The following is a 27,768-nucleotide window of genomic DNA, read 5'->3' on the forward strand; positions in this document are numbered from 1 at the left end:
AGCCCTTCTCCAGTTCATTTGTCCTCACTACATGCCCATTTCACAGATTCTCTCTCCTCAGACCTCCACAGCTCCTTCCTCATCCTCCCTGTCAGCTAATGAACAACTGCATTTTACTGGAATAGAATTGATCAGAAAGAACTACTTCCCAAGTCAGATACACGTGCCTGTAACGGCAGGGACTTCGCCTTCCCAGCTGTCAGTGGATGGCCTGTCTGCTCCTTACCAGGTCCATTCCAGCACCTGCACGGGCTCTGCCTGCCCTGGCCATGGGTGCACACTCTGAGCTCCTGACAAGGTCACCCCTGTTTGTGCCTCCCTTCACCATGGCAGAGAAAACTCCATCAGTTGTCCCCTCCCTCCCCTGCCTCAGCAGTTTCCCCTTTTCTCTTGGACTTTCCTATCAACATACAAACATGATGAAATTTCTACCACCTTTAAAATAAGAAACCTTGACCCTCACATTCACTTTCAACTAATGCACTATTGATCTGTTCCCCTTAAAGCAAACCTTCTCCAGAGTTCCATCGTGCTGTCTTCAGTTTCTCTCTTTCCATTCAGACTCTGGAGTCCATGGCAGTCTGCTTTGCCCGGTCACGCCACTGAGATGGCCGCACACCCTGCCCTTCACCGTGGAATCACAGAGGTCAGTCCTGGCAGCGTCTGTCACAGTGGGTCACCCTCTCTCCTCACTTGCCTCAGCATACCATGCTCCCTTTGTTTTGGCTCCTCCCTCAGCAGTCTCTCCCTCCACACCCCAACTTCTGTAGAGCACCCAGGACTCAGGCCTTGGACAGGTTCTCCTCTCGCCTAGCAGTGGATCTCCTGTGACCCGACCTAGCTCACGCTTCAAAAGATCTGGACACTGAAGTCGACGCATTCACATCTCCAACACCAAGCCTGCCCGTGGACTGCAGACTCATAGTCCCACTAAGATGTATAATATCTAACTGAAAATGGCCAAAAGCCTCATGATGGTCAAAGATACAAAAACAAAAGCACCTGCTCCACTGCACACTCTATTCTTCCAGCTGCTCAATGAAGCACCTCCTCAGGGCTTCCCTGAGCCTGTTTCAAACTGAAATGTCCTCCCCCACCTCTGGACCCTTCTCTGTCCCCCTTTTTCTGCCTTTTCTCCATAAAATTTCTCTCTCTGACTTGACATCTATTTTACTTCTTGGTTCCATATTACCCTTCCCCCAACACAGGCCGGGCTCCATTCACCTTTGTTCTCTGTTATGAGCAACCATTCCACTTTTCTTGCTCCTGTGCATGAACAGTGCTTGGCAAGTGGTAGGCCCTCAGCAGGGCTGGGGACATGACTTTCTGTAATTGCATGGCATCACCTTCACCAACAAAGACATGCTAATTCCTCTAATGGGCTTCCTTTCCTTTCTTCCCAGAGACTATTACAAGCCACCTTCTATTACAAATTACATTCTATTACTATTACAAATTACATTCTTTTTTCAGGCCACAACTTCTTCACTTTGGGCATAAGGCTTTCTGTCTCATGGTGAGTAGGCACGAATGGATCTCTGTGCCCTGGCCATACCACTAGACTTGGCCACATTCTCATGCTCTTTCCGCCACTGCTGTACTCAAGCTGGGGCTCTCCTCTCCACCTTCCTTCCCTACCTCCTCTTCAGGATGCTGATAGAGCTATGGTGCAAACTCTGTTTATTCGGAACCCCACTGTTTTCAAAATCTGTCTCTCCTATTCCCTGAACCCTCTCTAGAGGCTGGATCTTTTCCAGGTGACTGGCAATCCCGAAGAGAGGAATCAAAGCCCTCCTGTCTGGTCCCCAACTCCCACCTAAGAGCCATGACCCTGTCCTCACTCCTTGAACTGTGTTGTACTTCAGTCACAGACCCTGAGCTCCCCTTAGTGCACACCAGGCTTGTATTCTCATGATGCTACAATATCATCTGTGGATCCAACACCTACACTCTTCATGATCACATTTACTCTTTCTACTGAAACTCCTTTGCCTTGAAATGCTCTACTACTTTTGCTTTTGTGGCAATGCTTCATACAGGTTCTCTTTCTTTTTTTTTTTTTTTTTTGAGACGGAGTCTTGCTCTGTCGCCCAGGCTAGAGTGCAGTGGCTGGATCTCAGCTCACTGCAAGCTCCGCCTCCCGGGTTTACGCCATTCTCCTGCCTCAGCCTCTGGAGTAGCTGGGACTACAGGCGCCCGCCACCTCGCCCGGCTAGTTTTTTGTATTTTTAGTAGAGACGGGGTTTCATCATGTTAGCCAGGATGGTCTCGATCTCCTGACCTTGTGATCCGCCCGTCTTTTGTTGTTGTTGTTTTTTGAGACAGAGTCGCGCCCTGTCGCCCAGGCTGGAGTGCAATGGCACGATCTCAGCTCACTGCAACCTCCACCTCCCAAGTTCAAGCAATTCTCTTGCCTCAGCCTCCTGTGTAACTGGGATTACAGGTACGTGCCTCCATGCCCAGCTAATTTTTGTATTTTCAGCAGACACAGGGTTTCACCATATTGGCCAGGCTGGTCTCGAACTCCCGACCTCGTGATCCACCCGCCTCGGCCTCCCAAAATGCTGGGATTACAGGCGTGAGCCACCCCCCGGCCTCTCTTTTTTACTTTCATTGAGTCTTTGCTTGGCATTGTTTGGTTCAACAACAAAGAGAACCTTGTATTACACAGGATTGGGGAAGGTCCCTACAAGCTCCTTCATGTTATCTTTCCTGCTTTGCTCACCATGGCCACAGCCTAGCCCCAGACTGACACTGTAGTTCATGGCACACCAGACACGTCTTGTCTGTGGGTTCTGCTCTCTCATACTTTTTCTGCACTTGCAAGTGTTGCCCTGGCAGATCTCTCTCATAAAAGTAATCTGACATGATCTATACATATTTCCATTTCCCTTTTTAGATTGCAAGTTACTCAAGAATAGAACAATTATATACTTGTCTCCACAGCACCTAGAACACTGACTCTCAATAACATTTGATAACCCAAATAAATCTCCATTAAGAAAGGCAGTCACATCCACTGGGCATGACTGAAGCTATAACCCTCAACTTGGATGAACATTCTATTAATCGGCTCCAGAACTTAGGACTTCATATACAAGTATTTTAAAATTAACATTTTAGATATTTGGGTTTTTAAAGAAAGAGAAAAATTTAAAAAGAGTATTTAAAAGGGTACAATTTAACCTTAAAAGCTTCTTCTTCGCTGACTTTTCTGGAGTCCTGGGAAACTTAGCTGTGGGTTTCTGAGGTGTATGCAAAATGGTCTCTGTTGATTTTGTCCTTGGGTCTATCAGTCTCTCCACAGTCTGTCTTGAATCTGATGCAAACTCCACGTGGTATTTGTGAGGGGATTCCGAATCAAGGAGTAGGACATTTTCCAAGTCATCTTCTTTTTCACTATCTGATGAATACTCTAAAATTTCTATAGAACTTGGCTAAAAAAAATTAAAAGAAAGGCATATTTTTAAATACAAAGCATACTTGATTCAAGTTCATATTTATATACATCTATCATTCCATTTCCTTACAGTTACATTTCTTGAAGGACCTTTTTGAACACAGTATCTGCAGCTTAAACTTCTGTTCTGACAAAATCCAAAAGTAACCAAGACCAAGAAGAGGTTAAATCAACTGCAAGCCAGACTTTACCTCACAGAATCCACAAAAATAAGTATAAATACTTCAATCTTCTTTCAGAAAACTACAAGACAGTACCACACATACAGGTAATCTCCAAAACTGAACTAATAGCACTCATCTGAAAGGCTGATGACCATCAATACAATCTGACAGCTACTGAAAAGAAAGTATTTCCTGGATTTTGAAATTTAACATGAAGCTAAATTGTCTCTTCAGGTATAAATCATTTAATTTGCCAAAAGAAGTCCCCGAGGGTAAAGATCAAGACTTGACTCTCTCCATACAATTATATAATTATTTTCCAGAGACTAGTTTGAAATTACAAATATCAACAGGAACTATTTCAGAATATGAGTCACTGTCTCCTTTTCCTAACATTTCCTAAAATGTTTCTTTCTCCAACTCAGATTTCTAAACTTTCAAAATAATAAATTTTTGAAAGCTGATTATAAAACAAGAATTCATATCGCATGGCCAAAAAAAAACAAAAAAACAAAAAAAACATATCATATGGCCAATTCTGGAGGGAAGAATCAAAACCTTCTCTGATGTTTTCTGTCTTTGCCAAGACACATGCCAAATTTAAAGCACAATAGGATTTTATTTTCCTATTACTTCATTGTATAGGTCAATCCCATGTTATTCTGTGTCAGCAATAATTCATCCTTCAATATCCTAACTTCCAGTGCACTAGAAGTCCCATATAATTCACTACCTAAATATTGGGGGTGGCACTAGAATTTACATCATTAGCTAATCTACATAAAACAAAAGGCTTTTTTTCTGACGATTATATGGTTAAATTCTTTTTTCTTTTTTCTTGGAGACGGAGTCTCACTCTGCCACCCAGGCTGGAGTGCAGCGGCATGATCTTGGCTCACTGCTACCTCTGCTTCTTGGGTTCAAGTGATTCTCCTGCCTCAGCCTCCCAAGTAGCTGGGATTACAGGTGCCCAGCATGATGCCTGACTAATTTTTGTATATTTAGTAGAGATGGGGTTTCACCAAGAAAAAATCACCTGCAGTTGAGAACCACTATCCTAGAAATAAGTCAACAAATAACCAACCACAGGCGGCTTGGGCTGGGGACTCACATGCAGCCATGAAGAGGATTCATGCTGCTTGTGAGGATGGGAGAGACTAGTCCCGGATAGTTATAAAACACTGGTAGGAATGCTGCCATGGAGATACTGCTTGGGCTCCAAGCAGAACACATAAGAAGGGTGACAAAGCCAGGAGAGGCACAGGGAGAGAGAAGAGTTAAGTGTCAGAAAAGGTCTGTTTCTGGTTGGGTGGGTGTAATCCCAGCACTTTGGAAGGCTAAGGCAGGCAGATCACTTGAGGCCAGGAGTTTGAAAGCAGCCTGGCCAATATGGCAAAACCCTGTCTACTAAAAATACAAAAATTAGCCGGGTGTGGTGGCGCACACCTGTAATCTCAGCTATTGGGGAAGCTGAGGCAGGAGAATGGCTTGAGACCCTGGGAGGCGGAGGTTGCAGTGAGCTGAGATCACGCCACTGCACTCCACCCTGGGTGACAGAGTGGGAAGGAAGGAGGGGAAAGAGGGAGGGAAGGAGGGAGGGAGGGAGGCAGGGAGGGGAAAAGAAAAGAAAAAAAAATGAAAAGGAACGGAAGAGAGAAAGAGAGAGAAAAGAAAAGAAGGAAAGAAAGAAAAGACAAGACAAAGAAAGAAAGAGAGAGAAAGAAAGAAAGAAAAAGAAAGAAAGAGAAAGAGAGAAAGAAAGAGAGAGAGAGAGAGAAAAGAAAAGAAGGAAAGAAAGGAAAGAGACAGAAAAAAGAAAAAGCAGAAGAGGGTTGCTTCCCAGAATCTGGCACCTGAAGTTCAATGCTAAGTATGGATTAATTAGATAGAGAGAAGAGGGAAGGACATTCCAGGGAGAAGAAAGAGGAGGACCAATATTCTGAGGCAGGAGAGAGCCACTGGCAGCTTGACACAGGAGCTAACAACCTCAGACGGTAATGTGGAATTGACCATTCGAACATTTGAATGGTGATACAGAGAGGGAGGAAACCACGCTGGCTGGGGAAGGGCAGCTAGCTAAAAGGCTCTTCCATAGTCAGAGCAAGACATTGAGAGGATCTGAGTGGTAGTGGGAATAGAGAGGTGGACTGAAAAGAAAATGAGGAAAAGGATGCAATAACACTTGAGGACCAAATTCAATATAGCAGGAAATACATTCGGGCAGGAGTTGCTAATACTCAAGCTGGTTTTGATGTGTGAATGTTGTGGTGCCTATGGGATACCTGGGGAAAAACTGGTCAACAGGCAGTGGCTCTGCAGGTCTGGAGTTCTAAGAGTGATGTGGGATGGGAACACAACTTCAGAAATCATGAGAATCAGGATGTGAAGGCACGAGGGCTGGAGAAGACTATCTATGGAAAAGTATGTGAAAGAAGAAGAGAAGGTCCAGATTGGAACCTTGGAAACATCAAGAACATTCATGCTGTCTTCAGGTGACAAGAGACTGAACAGTGTTCTGCATTTGACAAAAGAGAAATTGTACAGATACAAGAAATCCATGGGACCTTGGTAAGAATGTGCCTTAAAGAATAAATGGAAGATAAAATGAAAACAGCAGACATGACAATTTGTTTTAGAAAGTTTGGGTAGGCATATTTTATTTTCCTTCCCAGAAAGGATGGCATAAAAAGGTACATTTGCTCAGCTGTGAACAACCTGGCAAGACGATGCTTAAGTTAAAATCATGAAAACCATGAAATCCAAATGAATCTCCTCAGTGAAGAATTTAACATCAGTAAAACTGCTAAGACTTAGCAGCTCAGGTAGTACTTCAAAATTCTCAGCATCAATCCATGATAACAAATTTTAGGTATTTTAAGCTATTGCTTCCTCAGTGAGAACTAGCAAATATCTAAGAATGCACTGAATGCCAACTAACCACATGCTATGTTAGCTGCTACGGTAGTATAAAGAAATTTTCAAGTCCATCCTTGCTCTTGCATCCTTATACCCAATTTAAAAACTGAAGGAAAAACTAAACTAAAAAATACAAAACAATTTATGGACAATTCCAAACGTACCCTGCATACAGCAGATGTAGAAATGGAGAAGACCACTTGGAGCAGTAGCAGCCTAGAAGGTCTTTCCCAATAAAAGTGGTGTCTGACTCGAACACTGTTGTGGTCTCAGCCCTACTCCCTACTAGTGGGCTACCTTAGGGAATTTATTTAACTTCCCTAAGGTAGTGTCCTTGATGAGGTTGTTTCCTCATCTTCAAATTGGAGATGCAGTAATAAATGCTAACGTATAAGCATTTAGCAAATGTTAGCTATTCTTTTTAGCCCCTATAGTTTACATGTCATTTGGTTTTAAATTTAATATTTTAAAATTTGTATTTATTTTCTGTTAAAACTTTTTTCTCAGTTTCTAAGAGGATTTCTATACAAAAGACAATGAGGAACACCAAGAATGTCTTCTGTAGACAACCAAAAAGACAAATACTGTCTTAAACCCGCAGAGCAAATCCTGGATTCTTTGTGTAGTCATTTTTTAATTAATTATTTACTTTGTTTGTTTTTTGTTTTGTTAAAAACAGGATCTCACTCTGTTGCCCAAGCTGAAGTGTAGCGGCATGAACACAGCTCACTGCAGCCTTGACTCTCCTGGGATTGAGTGATCCTCCCACCTCAGCCTCTCAAGTAGCTGAGGCTACAGATGTGTGCCACCATGCCTGGCTATTTAAAAAGTTTTTTTTGTAGAGACAAGGTCTCACTTTGTTGCCCAGGATGGTATCAAATTCCTGAGCTCAAGCCATCCTCCCACCTCAGCCTCCCAAAGTGCTGGGATTACAGGTGTGAGCCGCTGCACCCGGCCCATGTAGTCATTTCTAACAGGAACCAAGGCAGAAGGAACACCTTTAGGAAAGGATAACTAGAAGCCACCATTTTAGCATATTATATTTTAGAATATTCCCCATGCCCATAAGCCCAGATGAACATGGAGGAACGCTCACACCACAGACAGAGAGGGCCTACTGGCTCACCAGACACAAGCTGTCTTGGCCTGAGCCTGACTGTGAGGAACACATAATCTTTCAGAAAGAATGATATGTACACGTATGCATGTGTGCACAGACAAGTGTGTGCCAGAGAGGGTGGAAGAGAGAGGGAATGGTCAGAGATAGGTCAAAGGCGACTGCAGGTTCATAGGCTCAAGCTTGTATTCCCTCTCTACATTGTAGAATGAGATAAATGAGAAAGGAGGGTCATGAGTTTTGGAACAAGACAGACTTGTTTTTGATCACAGCTCAACTATTTAACTACTTTGTTACTTTGAACAAGTTGACTCCCCCATTCCCAGCTTAATCATCCAAAAATGGAAAAATTCTTTGAGAAATAATACAGATAATGACTATTTATTATGAAATATTTAAGGGCACAGAAAGGTAGGGAAAAAAATTAACAAGTAGATGTACCCATCACTTTCTGTCAAATTTTAATACAATGCAAATTTTTCTTTAGTTTTTTTTAATGGTATGGGTGAAATGTTCTGTATTTCTCTTCCTGTGCCTATTCTCCTTAGAGGCAACTCTCTCCTGAATTTGGCATTTCATTATTATCTGTTTTAATTTTTTTTAATAGCACACATACAAACGAACTATTTTGCAAGGACACAGCAGCTGTAGATCATTAATTTTCATTGCTATATTCTGACTATACCACTTTTTACTTACCTATTTCACTGTTGGTAGACACTTAAGAGTTTTGTAAATTTTCACATTACAACAAAACTGTAACATGTAGTACTATACTTGTTTCACTGGGCACATACATGCTAGCTTCTCAGTGGTATACACTAGCCCAGTGGATTCTTGGACAGTCCATTCTTAACTACACTGGCAATTGTGAGACGGTTCTATAGAGACCCTGTGCTGACAGAAATGCTCATCAGCAGTGTTTTAAAGCTGTGGCACATTATCAGCATCACTGAGTAATTTTAAACTTTTAAATTTATACCTATCTGATGGGTGTGAAATGTTATATCTCTCCTATTTAAGTGTGCACATCCCTGATCATTCACAGGGTTGAGCATCTTTGCACCTGTTGATCAGCTCTTCACACTTCTTCCTGTGTGTTCATATCCTTTAACCGTTTCTCCAATAGGAGAGAAAATTAATTTTTCAATCATCTGGATCTATGGAACACATAGATGGTCAGAAAATTGTTATTAAAATTTTAAAGTGACAGAACAAGGACCTGGTATACACCACTAACATCTTTCCCAGTACCTTAAAAACATCAACCACATTTCTTAACCATAGTTATTCCTGATAAGTTGCCTACTGCTGCCACACAGTGACCCAATGTACTTGGGTGAAATTTGTGTTCCACGGCAACTTTTTTTTTTTTTGAGATGGACTCTCGCTCTGTCGCCTAGGCTGGAGTGCAGTGCCATGATCGCAGCTCACTGCAAGCTCTGCCTTCCGGGTTCATGCTATCCTCCTGCCTCAGCCTCCCAAGTAGCTGAGACTACAGGTGCCACCAACACGCCTGGCTAATTTTTTGTATTTTTAGTATAGACGGGGTTTCACTGTGTTAGCCAGGATGGTCTTGATCTCCTGACCTCATGATCCGCCTGCCTTGGCCTCCCAAAGTGCTGGGGCGTGAGCCACCATGCCCAGCCGGAAACTTTTATCCTTTACCAAATCATCCTTACAAAAAAAAATTACTTTGCATAAATGATGAATTTCAAGAACAAAGATTTAAATTTGTTTTTCTTTTAAAACACTTACATTTTACATATTTTTCCTATTTTTGCAAAGTTAACCAACTGATGCCCTCTTGAAACTTTCACAGATTACTTCCTTCAGAAATATAGCCCAGTCATAGAAATAATATGGACGAGTAAATAAGGAACTTTTATAGCAGTAAAACATCTGCAATGGTCAGATGCGCAGAGCAAAGAATCACTATGTAGCTATTATCATAATCTGCTAATGTTTAAATACAATAAAATTATTATCAGGACTTTTTTTCCTTCTTGATGTAAGGAAGTTTGGAAGGAGGAGTCTTCTGATTTAGTGAGTAAATATCACAAACAAGACTGGCATGAGGCAAGGAATAGTTTTTATGAAGCCAGTCAACAAAGACAGTAGTCTGGTCCTATTTCCATTGCAATATACTAACAGGACCTTGGTTAAAGCCATCTGCAATTTCTCAAAACCATAAAGTATTCAATACTGACTCTGTTTCCAAAGTTAGCAATACTGCTGTAGTACACATCTGTTGCAATTTATTTCTGACTCCTCTTTTCAGAGAACAAATGTCTCTGTCCACAGAAGGAAACCCTTCAACCTCTGGCAGTCATGAGGTTACGGACATCTCACATCTCAGTAGCCATGTGTCTAGGATAAGACTTCTGTCAGAGGTCAGAGCTGATTGGCCTCAAGTAGACAACTGACCAATGCTAAGCCAATCAGATTCTTTTCCTCCAGATTTTGAATTGACAGAGTCTGGGAAGGGGAAGTTAAGCTACACTAATGACAAACCTCTAGATGAAAAGTCCACGAGCCCCTGCCAGTGAGGTTCCCAGGGCTGCCCCAAGACTCAGTTCATCCTTTAACTTTATCTTAAGTTACTCAAGATTTGCAGTAGTGTTCTAGTGAATTTCCTCTTTTTTTAAAACCAGCTACATTTGGTTCCTGCTACTTGCAACCAAAAGGATAACTACCTGAAAAATATCTCCAAATAGAGAAAATATTAAATAAATATTTATTCAGTACACACCACGCATAAGGTATTATGGAATAGAGAAAATATGACGAGACACACTTCCATAAAGAGCTTGAAATAAAATAAAGCAGATATAAGCATGGCTCACACTAGTGCTCCAAATGGACAAAAATGGAGCCCTTATTTCTGGATGATCTAAAACCAGCAGGCATAGTGGAAGAGGTAAAACCCATACTGAGTCTCAGAGGATTGGAAAATTCTCAACTGATAAAGATGCAAAAAGAGAGACAAAAGCACATAAGGCAGGAAAGTAAAATGACTTTCATGATCTATAGACAAGTCTAGGCAACTGAGAGTTTAGAGTTCATACTGGGAGGCAAGAGACAGTAATGTGAAAAACATAATCCTATGGATTGGGTGAGGAGCAAGCTGTGGAGGATCTTGAATGTCAGGTTTAACAGTTTAGATATCACTGAAGAAAGCAGAAAGCTTTTGAAGATTTCCAAGTAGGCAAGGAGGATGAATTTGGAAGACACGTTGAGAAGACTGTTGTGGAGACTGCATACGGGATGTATTTGAAGAAGGGAAATGCTCATGCGGTAAGTTACTGTAAATATCCCAGCCGACCTCTCTCCATTTCAGAACTGCCCATCTTCTCTTATAGGGTTCAATTCACATACTCCCAAACATCTCAATACAACAAGTTCAAAATCAAACTCCTAATATGTTCCTCAAAACCAGCTGTTTACCCCAGTATCACCTGATCAATACCAGGTGCCACCCATGTGCAAGTTAGAAATCCCCTGATATTCAATTCATGACTAAGTTTTACCTCCAAAACTAACCAGGATGTGCCCCTTTCTCTCCACCCACTCCCACCTGGCACCACAATGGCTGTGACTCAGAGCTGGTCTCTTGCTCCACTCCTGCCCTCCTGCCAGGGTCTGCCCTACACACCACAATCAGAACAACCTAAGTCAGAGCATTCCATGCTCTTCCTTAAGATCCTATAAACAACTTCCCAGTACACCTAGGATGCCATTCAATGCCCCCCACCTGCCCTGTGGTCTCTAAGGCCTCAGGTGGCCCCTGCTCCCGCCAGGCCTCCACTCATAGCTGTCTGTCTCCTGGCTGCTCCCTAGCCTTTCTGATATGCTTTCAGGTTTCCACACCATGTTCTTCCCTGCCTGTGGACCCCACAGCCCTTTCTGCCCTAGAATACGCTTCCTCATTCCCACCCCTAATCTTTCCCTAAGTCTTTCTCATGTTTCAAGGTTTCAGCCTAAAAATCCCCTCATCACACAGGTCTGCCTTCAGTACCCTAGCAGAAATTGGTGAGTGCTGGGGCAACAGCAGTAAATTCAATCTATATCTATATCTATATCTATATCTATATCTATATCTATATCTATATCTATCTCTCTCTCTCTCCGCCCCCCCCCCCGCACCCCCCCAACTTCCTCCTTATTTTCTGGAACATGAGAAAATTAGGCTCCTTTCAACTAAAGTAAAACAGAAAAAATAACCACAACAATATCATCATCATCATCATCATCATCAAAGTTCTTATACTAGGCTCTACCAGTTTTGAAATATTTATAAATGTATTGACTCATTTATTTCTCACACGGCTGAATGAAAAATAGTGATCGAAAACTACTCATTATATCTAAATATCAGTAACTATGCTGGCAGAGGCTGTCCTATACATGGGAACCCATGAGGGACACTTCAGTGACTTGCTTGAGCCCCCACAGCAATCTAGTAACACAGGCAGGAAGCAGCCCACTTCCTATCACTCCTGGCTCGACTCTTCCAAAATGTTGTCCCACCTCTCCAGGCCTACACACCTGACTTACTCAGTGAACTTCAAAGCAACAGTTAATAACTAGAAGCCTCAGTGAAACCAAAAAAATTTTAAAAATACATAATAAAGTATATGAATACTTATGTCAAGTAGAATTACTCCATTAAATTTAAAGAATTTCCCTCAAGTTTTTTTTCATTTAAGCAAGGAAAATTCTAAAAAAGAAAATAAATTAAGGGCAACTACACTTACCAAATAATACATCATAGTGTAGAACTATAGTTATTAAAAGCTTGGTACCAACACAGGAATAGACCACCCAATGATTGATACTCCTGAAGTACCCAAATTAATATTCCTGAAGTATACCCAAATAGAAATGATTGCATATAAAAATAATAAAAATAAGAGTGCAAATCACTAAGCAAAAGAAACTCACTTGGGAACAACTGACTATACCTATCCAGACAGGAAAAAAAGCTGGTTCCCTCTCTATTTACACCAAAATAAATTTCCAAAAGATCAAAAAATCAAAATATTTTTATAAAGAACTAAAAATATGGATACATTTTAAAAATAATTGTAAACTGGAGAAAAGTTTTTCTAGTATGACACAAAGTCCACAAAAGAAATGACTGACCACATAAAAATTTAAAACTGTGCCCAAAAATTTCCCCAAGTAGAAACATTTAAAAGACAGCAAGCTGGTAAAACAACAACAAAAGAGGACAAAAAAGAAAAAAATCTGCCACAATTAACAAGCAGTTTGTTTTCTTTGATGTACAAAAAATCCCCATCAATCAATAAGAAATGGGAAGCCAACCCAATGGAAAAAATGAGCAAAATATGCAAACAGGCATTCCAAGGAAATGTGATACAAACTACCAATACAAGATGATCAGTCTCCCTGGGAACCACATGCTGGCAGAAGCTCTTGACCACTGAGACAAAGAGTGAATTCGTGTGACTGTACTGGGAGACTAAAAGCAAGATATGTTAAAACTTAACATGTAAATAATTTTAACCTATCAGTTCTCTTACTGGGTCTATTCATTCAACTGTCCAGACACATATGTACATGGAGGCATAGTGTAGCATAGTTTATAGGTAAAGAACACCCAAAACCAAAAAACGTAATCATCCATTAATCAAGTGCTGGTTACAGTATTAATACAATAAAATATCATGCAGTCATTAGAAACAATGTGATAGATCCGTAAGTCTTGATAAGAATACAGAAAATTACAAAACTAATGCATATAGGAAGACCTTATGGGTGGAAAAACCAAAAACAGAAGACCATATACAAATATTCTTATATACAGAACAGTTTTTGAAGACTACACAAGAAATCCTTCACCAGCCCTGAGGAAGACCTTATGGGTGGAAAAACCAAAAACAGAAGAACATATACAAATATTCTTAATACAGAACAGTTTTTGAAGACTACACAAGAAACAACAATGATTAATTCTGGGAGCTGAGTTTATTATTCTTTGCTTTAACTACTGTTCTAATTGAAATATTTTCCATAAGTATGTATTCTTTATTTAAAAATATTTAAAATTTAGTACATTAAAAGTAACGAGTATAAAAGCCACCTAGAGGATCCAGACACTCAGGTGCCAAAAGAGGAAACGAAACAAAACAAAACAAAACAAAATGGAGAGAGAAGGAACAAAAGAGAGAGACTGGCAAGAAGAGATCTCATGGGTAGGAGAGGACACATCATTTCAGTTAAGTAACTAGGGATGTCTGTTCTCCCTTCTTAAAATGAGCAGAACAAGAAATACAGAAATATTTCTTAGGCCATCTAGATAAACAAAAATACATTAGTGGCTACTAACTTGAGTTGCCAATGGAATTTTTTAGCAGAGGGTCTGAGCTCATGGCCTCCAGCCCCAGAGGGTGAGAGGGAGGAGGAAGAGAGGATGGCAGGGGTGTGAGGGAAGCCCCACATCTGTCTAAACTGGCAGCTGCTGCTCAGAGCGAACTGCCTCCCACAATGTGGGCAATCTGCCAAATAACTAGCAGAGTTTCTTCAAGGAAAGATAAAGAAATCTGACCCCTAAGTAAATTTTCCTAATTTTAAAACGTTTGCCACTAACTGAAAAAAAAAAAAGTTTTTAAACATGGTATAAGGGTACTGCCTGCGGATACCAGTTTCTATTCAAATTACACTGAAGTACTAAAAAAAAAGTGATTTCTAATAATATTTCCAACTTTTCTTCAATGCTAGATTTGTTTCATTAGTCTTATGTAACACAAAAGCTTTATTTTAGCATTTTGAAAGTAAATAGAAAACCAGAAGTATCAGTAAAGCTATACTTTTTCAAAGGCTAACAAAAATGTATATATACAACTATATAAGAACAAAGATTTCAGAGTAGTTTCACCAGAAACATTGATGCTTTGCTTTATTGAGGGGGACTGGGTGGGCTTAAAAAATGAGTGGTAAACTCTCATTCACTAATTAATTCAGCAAACCAATACATGCTAATGTAGCCATAAGAATGCAGTAGGGAAAAATGGAATCCTCGATAAACTGTTGTCGTTTTTGTTCAGGTAATTCTCTTTACAGTTTTAGAGTTTCATGAATGCCCTACCAAAACACTAAGTTGCGAGAATTAAATACTATATATCAAAACATGAACATTTTATACTAATAATACCTGGTGGTATTCAGGTCTACCAAGTTCACTGAAACACTACACTGCAAAAGATGAAGAGACTACCTGGAATTTCTGTCCTTCAGTCAAAAAGATAAAAGCAAATAATCAGAATGGCAAGCCCAAGCCTCTTTTCTATTAATTATAAAGATTATAATTAAAAAACACAAATATACAGTTTTACTTATAAAAATAATTTTCTAAAGCATAATTAAATACAAGCGTGTGCCTGCAGGTGGATGTATAGAAAGAGAGCACACAGGTCCTCTTGCACAAAGACAAATAAATCAACAGAACCATCAGCAGTGGGGACAACACTCTAAAAGTATTTTCGTAGAATGATGATGAGCTTGGGCAAAATCACCCACATCTATTAAATAGGGCTTTGAGACACTGGGGTCTGAGGGTCGGTGGTCAAGTCTATGCATTCTGACTTGTCTCCATCTCCAACTCCACTGATGAAATGCTCTGGCAAATTAAGTTAATATAGCATTTTAATGTAGTAATTCAGCACACTGGCAAGTGCTGATTCATTTCCAACCCATTACTTTAATAACTATTATTCTAAAACAGTTCAGTAACCAAATAGTACTAATGAAAACACTCTCAGAGAGAGAGAAAACAAATAGTACTAATGAAAACTCAGAGACAGAGTCAGTTGGTTCAAGTGATGTATTAGAAGAGGCCAAAGTTCATGCTAGCCAGGATAATGGTATTAATTGAATCAGATAAAATATTAGGGAGCACATAAAGAAGAAATAAAATACTATTTGGAGTTTTAAATGCTCACAGGACCAGCACAAAGACACAGAGCACCCGGCAGAGGGCTGGAAAAGCAGCTGTTTGGCAAAGAGACCACGGAGAAGAAAAGATCCCAGTGAGATGCGCCTGTAGTGGGTAGGGTGAGGATGCAGCAGCGCCCTAACTCCTGGGCTCCCAAAAGTTCCGGTGCATTTCTACGGCTTCGTCTCACCACAGACAGCCTCCCACAGACTGTATACTGGGAGTTAAAATGACTCCACAATTCCATTCCTTTTGAGGATTCTTTATTTTGACAATCTATAACGCTGGGCAGTCAAAACGATAAGATAAAGACCTATTGTTTCTCTAACTTGAAATCTGCCAGTTTTTTGGTAATGTATGCAATGGGGAGGAAAGGTTGTGTAAAAGGGGAAATGCAGGCATATACTTATAGGAGCTGACCAGAAAAAACAATTTTAAAATCTACAGTTCTCTAAAGAGGTGGATATTCAACAATATCACTTTTTCTTAAAAATAATAATAATAATAATAATAATAGCAAACTTTAGGTTGGGCATGGTGGCTCATGCCTGTAATCCCAGCACTTTCGGAGGCCGAGGTGGGCGGATCACGAAGTCAAGAGATCAAGACCATCCTGGCTAACAAAGTTAATCCACGTCTCTACTAAAAATACAAAAACCGGCTGGGTGTGGTGGTGCACACCTGTAGTCCTAGCTACTCCATAGGCTGAGGGCAGGAGAACTGCTTGAACCCAGGGAGGCAGAGGTTGCAGTGAGCCGAGATCGTACCACTGCACTCCAGCCTGTCTACAGAGCGAGATTCCATCTCAAAAAAAGAGAAAAAACTTTGAATTTAAAAATGAGTACAATGCTTTATATAGTTCAATTGCTATTCTTTAAGCTAATGTTAGCTCCTGTAATCCTACCTACACATTTCTTTATGAAATGTTCAGAAAAGCTTCTTGTGATTGCCCTGAATACCTGAAATGCTACCCCTGGACTGCAGTGTCCCAGTTCCTATCAACCAAATCTTAATCTAAGTCCATGTATGACAGTCTACATGTGTAGGGTCCTCCTAGATGAAAAACTGTGTCTGCTATCAAGTCAGGAATACATTCAAGTCTAATTTCAAGATGAAGCAGCGCCTCTGTGGTATGAAACAAATTAGCCAGATGAAACACCATTCTTTAATGTTCAGAAATTATAGCTCTTAATTCTAAAATTTATAGAAAGGTCACACCAAGAGCAATAACGGAATATCACTAATAAATGATCACCTCCTTATTTTAAAATTACACCTTTGTAGCTAAATGCTACCCAGCTGGTAGAATAAAGGGAGGATGGTAACTAAGCTAATAACATTCTTTGAGGGAACCAATCGTAAGACAGAAAACTTCCCACTTGACTCATATTTCATGCAAAAACAGAAGTCTCAAGTCTTTGGTCTCGGTCAACATGCAAAGGTGTGCCACTGCGCGGCTCTGTGAGGACACCTTGTGCGCCTGGTGCCATGTGGGGCAGGTCCAGCTGAGCCCAGACTTGCAGGCCAGATGAGCTCCCCATGCCACTTCCTGCCAGTCGCTGGTTTCTGTTCTCTAAGGCCTCCCACCCAATTACTGACCAGGCCCAGACCTGCCCGAGTAGGATCTTCTGAGAACACCCAGAGCAGTGTTATGCCAAGTTCACCCTGCCTATCCTGAGTTCAGCCTCTCTTTCTTAAAGTCACACTACAAACGAGCACAGTCAGTAGCACCATAAGGAAAGGACAAGAGAGTCAGAAGGCCTTGGCTGCCTAGAAGCTTTTAAATCCCATACAAACCACTGTTTTAAGGAGGTTGGATGGTAAGAGCAACAACAAAAATGCTACAGAAGATACATCATGGCAAGTAAAATCATCAAAACCAAGACTGCTCTTCACACTGAGGGGAATGAAAGAGTACTGGTGACTGATAGGTCAATAGATTTGGTTATCATATGCCTGCATTTCCACTCCCACTTCTAAAATGAAATTTATTCATGTAACACATTAACTGAGTGCCTACTGTGTATCAGGAGTCATTCTGGGTACAATGCGTACAGAGGGAGGGAGGGACCCAAAGTCTTTATCCACAGGTCTATTAACCCAATGCAGTCATGGCACACATACACACATTAATTCATGTGGAATGCTCTCTGTTTATGCAATAAGAACTTCACTGATTGTGTGGAAAAGAACAGCAAAACAACACGAAATAAAGAGTATAGTGGACTCCCAGTTGCTAACAAAATTTTATTTTCTATTGAATTAAAACCAATATAACAACAATTCCATTCAATAAAAAGGCTTAAGCCACCAATAAGAGATCTATTTTCACTGTTTACATGGTGTGCTTTTTGCGACTGAAACTCTATCCATGAAAACCAGCCAGCTAGTGAGAGGCAAAACAAAAGCTACAGGTTTTCTCATACATTCAAGGAAAAAAATCTTTTCTTAGGTGAACAGGTTTAACAAGCTACACCCATAGTTATACCTCTGAAAACCACCTGGCTTGCCTTCCTCAAACCAAATACGTGTTTCCAACCTCAGCTGCAGCCCAGTGAGAAGGAGAGAACTTAACTCAAACCTATGGACTGGCTTACAGAAGCCCCCTCCACCTATCATCAGCCCAGCACCTGCTCTGAGGAGCCCAAGGAGAAATGAGAGACAGCAGGGCAAGAGGGGAGGGGAATCACGAGGCTCAAGAAAGGCACCTGCTGGGTCAAAGTTCACCAAGCAGTAGCAGGGGGTGGAGAAAGTGGCAGTGACCAAGGCCAAGGGGCTCCACAGCAAACAGCAGGCCCCGCCCAGCAACAGGGTCCTCATGCATCTTATCTGCAGTGATCACAGATGAAAAGTACCCGCTTCTCCAAAAAAAAAAAAAAAAATAGCATACACCTGGGGAATTCTGACACAAACTGTGATACGACCTGTCTGGCCATTCTGCGTGTTTTAAAACCTGCTCAGTGAGTGTGAGTCCTGAGCTGCTGCAAGGGTGCCTTCTGCCAGTCCCAGGCAGGGGCAGCACACGTTGCCATGGTGCAGGCTGAGAGGTCATGGACTCGGACCTACTAATCAAAACCTGGGCCTCAAAACTAGTAGAAACAAACATGATGGCATGTTTTAAAAATAAATCTGTTCACTTATGCCCCTGGACCCAAGGCAAGACAGGTTGCTTCTGGTTATGAGCCAAGCTTGATTTTTATTCAAGGCAAAGAATTAAAATGCTACACAATGGAGGGGGAAAATGGAAAAAATTGAAATAGAATTCCTGAGAAGGTAGAAGATTTCAGAGGAATCAAGCCAGGTGAGTGTTCTAGGATAACAAAAGCAATAAAGAAAAGCAAAAGCAGTAACCAGTGAGTGGACAGCCCTGAGCTGTGGGCCCAGGGGGTGGTCCTCACCCAGGAGCTCCACAAGGAGCAAAGGCAACAGGGATCAAGGGGACACGGAGCTCCGCAGGCACATGGGCTTGAATATACTCAGGTGAATAAAGTTAAACATGCCTTGTCACGGGCCTCAGAAACCTTGAATATGCTTGTGTGCCCTGTGCCCTCTACGAGGAGTCTGTAATAAGTAGTCTTTCCTAAACTCCTTTAGCCACAATTTAACCAGTGTTTCACTGCACTTCATGGAGCTGAATTTTCTAAAACCTTGTATTTCAATCATTTTAATGAAAAGCTCTTGCAAGTGAAGTTTTCCATAATTTCTTCTTTCACCCAATTCATCCAGGTTGGAGTGCAGTGGTGCTATCTTGGCTCACTACAACCTCCACCTCCCAGGTGTACCTCAGCCTCCCGAGTAGCTGGAACCGCAGGCGTGTACCACCACACCTGGCTAATTTTTGTATTTTTTTGTAGAGATGGGGTTTCATCTTGTTGCCCAGGCTGGTCCCAAACTCCTGGACTCAAGCCATCCGCCCACTCCCAAAGTGCTAGGAATGCAAGCGTGAGCCACCAAGTCCGGCCTCTTCTAACTTCTTATTATATGTTGAATATAGGCGAATAATCTCATAACAGCCCACAGGCATTCCTGTGGAGAGCCATTATTTTGGATCCTGAGGTACTGCAGTTCTGCTTGCCGGCTGGGCTTCCTTCCCTCTGGCTACAAGCTGCTCTGCTCGCTGGCCCCACTCCTAGGGTGCCAGAGACTGCCCTAACAGCCTTTTCTGACTGACACCAAAGCCACGAGCCCCTTACAGTTTGCCTTGGGTTTAGGGGCCAGATAACAGCAAGACTCAATGTGGACACCAAGAGGACTATAAAGACGAATAAAATACAGGTTCTGCTCTTTAGAGATTTACTTCTGGCTACTTGTTCACAATTAAGTTGAGCCACTGAGAGCTCAAAACACTCAACTGTAAAGCAAATCTACTAGCAATTATTTCAGAGTCCCAGGGCCCCCTTCAAGATCCAAGGTTAGCCCCAAAGGCACCGGCTGGACTTTTGGCAAGTGCCATCTTGCCATCTTAGGTGTACCTAATGATCCTTCTTTGAAATAATCAAACTTGAGCAAAATAATCCTCATGAGATTACTCTGGGGTGAAAGAAGACAAATGAGGTAAACTGACACCAGATTAAATGAATTAGATGCAGTTGTTCACAGTCACACAAGAGAAAAATCTCAGGAATGACCACTATCCACACAGCATCTTACACACAATGTACCAGGCTCCATCTAGAAAATAATGGAAGCCAGAAGAATAAGAGAGGAAAATCTATATATATGTAGATACATTTAACTTGGATAGCTGCAATTGTGAAGAAAGGCAAAATGAATTCTCTTTAAAGAACAAATTTGTCCTTCATATTTTCCCATAACCATGACATTCAACAAGCGTGATTTCCCAAGGACTTTAGTATTAAGGAATTTGAAAGGTGTCATGTTTCATAATGCTTGTTTCATAATTATTTCAAGAGTGAAAAGATAATCTTTAATATACTGTTGGGAATTTTATTGGCCACAATGAGCTAAAACAATATTATGGACGTAAGTCATCTCTGAAAATAATTGCTCCTTGATATTCATGCAAGGACACGAACTGTGGGAAAAAGTGCCACGTACTCTCAGTCCCTAAGAAAAAGTAGAAATGTCAAAGGTAGTGCTGGAAACCCCACTCTTGGGAAGACACTTGGTTTAAGTTATGAATTCAAACAAAACAATGTTTATCTTGGTGTAACTTTACCCATAACTTTAAGTACTATAAAGTTATCCTGCGCTTGATTTATAAAGTCATATAAGTGTTTCTTAAATGAAGATAAGATACTACTGAATAAAAATAATTAAGGCACTAAAAGGACATTTTGTAATATAATTATAACTAGTGAAACATGTTGTGTTTCTGAAATATATGCTACTAGAGATTCTTATTATGGAGAGTTTGGGAATGAATTAACTCAGCAGGCTGAGTTGCTCCAACCTTCTCAGGTGACTGGCCCTTGACCTGGCCACTTGGGAACTGAGTTCTTGGAATAGTCTGATAGAAATGTTTGCATGCTTCAAACCTTGACCACACTGTACCACTCTGTCTACAAAGTCTGTGCAAACAACATAATTTATGGTGAAACCTGCTGTTTTCTCCTGAGGGACTACAGTTTCAGTAGCTGTGGTCAGTCACACAGGCACTGTGAATCTACAAAACTGAATCAGAATAAAAATCCTGAACTGTTAGGACCAAGTGACAATACCTGCACATAATGAACTGCCAAAATTCATTGCTAGAGGAACTAAGTGTATCCTGTGTAACTCCCATGGAACAGGACACTTGGAGGCTTGTGCCTGGTCTCCTCTAGACTGCTCCCAACACACCTTTTCCACTTGCTTCCTTTGCTGTAATAAACTGCAGTCATGAGTATACCTACTTCTAAGTCCAAGGACTCCTTCTAGCAAATCATTGAACTTGGAGATAATCTTAAGGATCCCAAACACACACAGTTTATGGGATTTTATTAATTTTATCACATTTCCTATCATTTCAGTACAGTGAGATGTAAAAACCAGTCTATATAATCAGGTATAGCTAAATACGTTAAAAATAATAACTTAAAGGACTTAAAGAAATATCAGTCCCCAGAGATGGAAGCCATTTAGGGTTAAATGAATGTGGCTGTGACTGAAAAGCAAATCACCATCCAGAACAGGGGTCAGCAAACTACTCTATAAAGGACTATATGGTAAATACTTTAGGCTTTGTGGACCATGCAGTGTCTGTCACATTAAACCTTGCCATTGTAGGGCGACGGCAGCTAGAGATAACACATGAACTAGTGAGTGTGGTTGTGCTCCAATAAAACTTTATTTATGGAGACAGGTAATGCGCCAGATTTGGCCTGTAAGCTACAGTTTGCCAACCCCAATCCAGAACAAATGAGCTTCAATAAAAATGATGTTTCTCAATTTTTTTTCTAGCTTAAAAAAATTTTTTTAAAGGAAAATCCCAAGATGTTTGTCCTCATCACTCAATGTACCTTGACATGCTACAAAACTCTGTAATTCAAATGACCTACACTGCAAGTATAGTGATTTTGAAAATTCAACTTACTATTTATTGGAACCTACCATGACCTTAGTACAACATCAGATGTTCTGAAGAGACATTGATGTATGAGATCCTGCCACTGGCACTGGGATATTCCAGACTGGTTAACATTGCCCTGTATGGGTTTTCTAATGCTTCACACAAATTACCACAAACTTAGCAACTTAAAACACCACCCATTTATTAGCTCACAGCTCTGTTCAAACTTTTATCTGGGTAAACAGAAGGCTGGGCATGACATGACCGGGTTCTATACAAAGGGCTTCCCAAGGCCAAAATCAAGGTCCTGGCTGGGCTCCCTTGTCATCTGGAACTCAGGATCCTCTTCCAATCACACCTGCTTGGGATATAATTCAGTTCCTTCCACACTGGGGTCCCTGTTTCCTTGCAAGCAATTGAGGCTGCTCCCAACTGCAAAAGGCTGTTCACATTACTTGGCACGTGGTCTCCTCCATGTTTAAAGCCAGCCAGAAATAAATAATCTTTTTGTGCTTCAATTCCTGCTCAGTTCCTGTAACTGGCTCTTACAACAAAAAAGTTTAATTTACCCAGATTCAGTGTTGCTCAGAGATCTCAAAGTGTGTCTAACCCAATCAAAGTCCCTAAAAAGGCACAGTGAGAAATGATTTTCAAATGATTTTTTTCTTAGAAATAATTCTATCTTAAGGTCATGTAAAATGATGGATTTCCTGGGATTAATAACAAACTTCCTGGGAACACTGTCTCAGTATTAACATAATCTTAAGCATTCAGGTAATGTACAACTTTGAATTAAGTCAAACTTAAAAAGCTTTTCTATTGTGCTACATTCTTAATGCTTGTAAGAGTTGAAATGTATTCAAATTCCTTTCTTCATCACCTACAACTTACTGATTTAATGGCAACCACCTTAAAAGAAATTGAACAAAACAAGAAATTTCTGGGCACAGTGGTGCGTACCTGTAGTCTCAGCTACTCAGGGAGATCCCTTGAGCCCAGGAATTCGAGGCCAGCCTATGCAACACAGCCAGACACTATCTCTTTAAAAAAACTTTTCTAGTAGCTTGAGAATATGGAATAATTAAACCTATTTCTTTGAAGGCTGTGATTTAGAAAACAATTGCTATTTTTGTTTTCTTAACAGCTATTCACGGCCAGCATGGTGGCTCATGCCTGTAATGCCAGCACTTTAGGAGGTCAAGGCAGGCAGATCATGAGGTCAGGAGTTCGAGACCAGCCTGGCCAATACAGTGAAACCCTGTCTCTACTAAAAATATAAAAATTAGCTGGGCATGGTGGTGCACGCCTGTAGTCCCAGCTACTCGGGAGGCTGAGGCAGAAGAATTGCTTGAAGCTGGGAGGCAGAGGTTGTGGTGAGTCAAGATCACAGCACTGCACTCCAGCCTGGGCAAGAGAGTATGACTCCGGCTCAGTAATTGGGCGCCAAGATGGTCGAATACAAACAGCTCCAGTCTCCAGCTCCCAGCATGAGTGACACAGAAGAGCGGTGATTTCTGCCTTTCCAACTGAGGTACCAGGTTCCTCTCAGTGGGGCGTGTCAGACAGTGGGTGCAGGACAATGGGTGCAGCCCAGCGAGCGAGAGCCGAAGCAGGTCAAGGCATTGCCTCACCCAGAAAGCGCAAGGGGGAAGGGAATTCCTTGTTCTAGCCAAAGAAAACCATGACACACAACACCTGGAAAATCAGGTCACTCCCCCTCTAATACTGCACTTTACCAAGCGTCTTAGCAAATGGCACACCAGGAGATTATATCCTGTGCCTCGCTCGGAGGGTCCCATGCCCACGGAGCCTCCCTCATTGCTAGCACAGCAGTCTGAGATCGAACTGCAAGGCAGCAGTGAAGCTGGGGGAAGGGCGCCCACCATTGCAGAGGCTTAAGTAGGTAAACAAAGCCATGGGAAGCTCGAATTGGGTGGAGCCCACCATAGCTCAAGGAAGCCTGCCTGCCTCTGTAGACTCCACCTCTGGGGACAGGGCATTGCTAAACAAAAACCAGCAGAAACCTCTGCAGATGTAAATGTCCGTGTCTGACAGCTTTGAAGAGAGTAGTGATACACCCAGCATGGAGGTTGAGATCTGGGAACGCACAGACTGCCTGCTCAAGTGGGTCCCTGACCCCTGAGTAGCCTAACTGGGAGACATCTCCAAATCGGGGCAGACGAACACCTCACACCTCACAGAGCTGGGTGCACCTCTGAAACGAAGCTTCCAGAGCAAGAATCAGACAGCAACACTTGCTGTTCAGCAATATTCTCTCTTCTGCAGCCTCTGCTGCTGATACCCAGGCAAACCAGGGTCTGGAGTGGACCTCAAGCAAACTCCAACAGACCTGCAGCTGAGGGTCCTGACTGTTAGAAGGAAAACTAACAAACAAAAAGGACATCCACACCAAAACCCCATCTGTACGTCACCACTATCAAACACCAAAGGTGGATAAAACCACAAAGACGGGGAAACAGCAGTTCAGAAAAGCTGAAAATTCAAAAAATCAGAGCACCTCTCCCCCTCCAAAGGAAAGCAACTCCTCGCCAGCAATAAACAAAGCTGGATGGAGAATGACTTTGACAAGTTGAGAGAAGAAGGCTTCAGTTGATCAAACTTCTCAGAGCTAAAGGAGGAACCCAGGGCAAAGAAACTAAAAACCCTGAAAAAAGATTTGACCAATAGATAACTAGAATAACCAATGCAGAAAAGTCCATGAATGGCCTGATAGAGATGAAAACCATGACACGAAAACTACATGACAAACGCACAAGCTTTAGTAACTGACTTGATCAACCGGAAGAAAGAGTATTAGTGATTAAAGATCAAAGGAATGAAATGAAGTGAGAAGTTTAGAGAAAAAAGAGTAAAAAGAAATGAACAAAGCCTCCAAGAAATATGGGATTCTGTGAAAAGACCAAATCTACGTCAGATTGGTGTACCTGAAAATAATGGGGAGAATGGAACCAAGCTGGAAAACACTCTGCAGGATAGTATCCAGGAGAATGTCCCCAACCTAGCAAGGCAGGCCAACATTCAAATTCAGGAAATACAGAGAAGGCCACAAAGATACTCCTCGAGAAGAGCAACTCCAAGACACATAATTATCAGATTCACCAAAGTTGAAACAAAGGAAAAAATGTTAAGGGCAGCCAGAGAGAAACGTCAGGTTACCCACAAAGGGAAGCCCAACAGACAAATAGCGGATCTTTCGGCAGAAACTCCACAAGCCAGAAGAGAGTGGGGACCAATATTCAACATTCTTAAAGAAAATAATTTTCAACCCAGAATTTCATATCCAGCCCAACGAAGTTTCCTAAGTGAAGGAGAAATAAAATCCTTTACAGACAAGCAAATGCAGAGAGATTTTGTCACCACCAGGCCTGCCCTACAAGAGATCCTGAAGGAAACACTAAACATGGAAAGGAACAACCGGTACCAGCCATTGCAAAAACATGCCAAAATGCAAAGACCATCGATGCTAGGAAGAAACTGCGTCAACTAACAAACAAAATAACCAGCTAACATCATAAAGACAGGATCAAGTTCACACATAACAATATTAACCTTAAATGTAAATGGACTAAATGGTCCAATTAAAAGACAGAGACAGGCAAATTGGATAAAGAGTCAAGACCCATCAGTTTGCTGTATTCAGGAGACCCATCTCACATGCAGACACACACGTAGGCTCAAAATAAAGGGATGGAGGAAGATCTACCAAGCAAATGGAAAAAAAAAAAAAAAAAAAAAAAAAGGCACCGGTTGCAATCCTAGTCTCTGATAAAACAGACTTTAAACCAACAAAGATCACAAGAGACAAAGAAGGCCAGTACATAATGGTAAAGGGATCAGTTCAACAAGAAGAGCTAATACAGGAGCACCCAGATTCATAAAGCATATCCTTAGAGACTTACAAAGAGACTTCAACTCCCACACAATAATAATGGGAGACTTTAACACCCCACTGTCAACATTAGACAGATCAATGAGACGAAGTTTACAAGGATATCCAGGAATTGAACTCAACTCTGCACCAAGCAGATCTAATAGACATCTACAGAACTCTTCAGCCCAAATCAACAGAAGATACAATTCTTCTCAGCACCACATCGCACTTATTCCAAAACTGACCACATAGTTAAAAGTAAAGCACTCCTTAGCAAATGTAAAAGAATAGAAATTACAACAAACTGTCTCTCAGACCACAGTGCAATCAAACTAGAACTCAGGACTAAGAAACTCAATCAAAACAGCTTAACCACATGGAACTGAACAACCCACTCCTGAAGGACTAATGGGTACATAACGAAATGAAAGCAGAAATAAAGATGTTCTTTGAAACCAATGAGAACAAAGATACAACATACCAGAATCTCTGGGACACATTTAAAGCACTGTGTAGAGGGAAATTGATAGCACTAAATGCCCACAAGAGAAAGCAGGAAAGATCTAAAATTGACACCCTAGCATCACAATTAAAAGAACTAGAGAAGCAAGAGCAAACACATTCAAAAGCTAGCAGGAGGCAAGAAATAACTAAGATCAGGGCAGAACTGAAGGAGATAGAGACGCAAAAAACCCTTCAAAAAATCAATGAATCCAGGAGCTGGTTTTTTGAAAAGATCAACAAAACTGATAGACTGCTACCAAGACTAATAAAGAAGAAAAGAGAGAAGAATCAAATAGATGCTTAAAATGATAAAGGGGATATCACCATCGACCCCACAGAAATACAAACTACCATCAGAGAATACTATAAACAACTCTATGCAAATAAACTAGAAAATCTAGAAGAAATGGATAAATTTCTGGACACATACACTCTCCCAAGACTAAACCAGGAAGAAGTTATATCCCTGAATAGACGAATAGCAGACTCTAAAATGGAGGCAATAATTAGTAGCCTACCAACCAAAAAAAGTCCAGGACCAGAAAGATTCACAGCTGAATTCTACCAGAGGTACAAAGAGGAGCTGCCATTCCTTCTGAAATTACTCCAATCAACAGTAAAAGAGGGAATCCTCCCTAACTCATTTTATGAGCTCAACATCATCCTGATAGAGACACAACAAAAAAAGAGAATTTTGGACCAATATCCCTGATGAATATCGATGCAAAAATCCTCAATAAAATACTGGCAAACCGAATCCAGCAGCACATCAAAAAGCCTGTCGACCGTGATCAAGTGGGCTTCATCCCTGGGATGCAAGGCTGGTTCAACATACGCAAATCAATCAACATAATCTAGCATATAAATAGAACCAAAGACAAAAACCACATGATTATCTCAATAGATGCAGAAAAGGCCTTCAACAAAATTAAACAGCCCTTCATGCTAAAAACTCTCAATAAATTCGGTATTGATGGAATGTATCTCAAAATAATAAGAGCTATTTATGACAAACCCACAGCAAATATCATACTGAATGGGCAAAAACTGGAAGCATTCCCCTTAAAAACTGGCACAAGACAGGGATGCCCTCTCTCACCACTCCTATTCAACACAGTGTTGGAAGTTCTAGCCAGGGCAATCAGGCAAGAGAAAGAAAGAAACGGTATTCAATTAGGAAAGGAAGAAGTCAAATTGTCCTTGTTTGCTGATGACATGATTGTATACTTAGAAAACCCCATCATCTC

The 27,768-nt window shown here is 41.2% G+C and overlaps 1 protein-coding gene across 5 annotated transcripts in view; it reads right to left on the bottom strand.

Moving 5' to 3' along the window:
* The window catches only part of SPIDR (scaffold protein involved in DNA repair), a 471,127-nt gene that overhangs the window by 322,371 nt on the left and 120,988 nt on the right, over nt 1-27,768 (bottom strand). For all 5 annotated transcript variants that reach the window (XM_030937328.1, XM_030937325.1, XM_030937329.1 and 2 more), the window contains one exon: nt 3,187-3,437. In XM_030937328.1, coding sequence (XP_030793188.1) covers nt 3,187-3,437 — 251 coding nt within the window. The remainder of the gene's footprint in view (nt 1-3,186; nt 3,438-27,768) is intronic.

The sequence above is a fragment of the Rhinopithecus roxellana genome, chromosome 9 (assembly GCF_007565055.1).
Source record: "Rhinopithecus roxellana isolate Shanxi Qingling chromosome 9, ASM756505v1, whole genome shotgun sequence".
Taxonomy (NCBI): Eukaryota; Metazoa; Chordata; class Mammalia; order Primates; family Cercopithecidae; genus Rhinopithecus; species Rhinopithecus roxellana.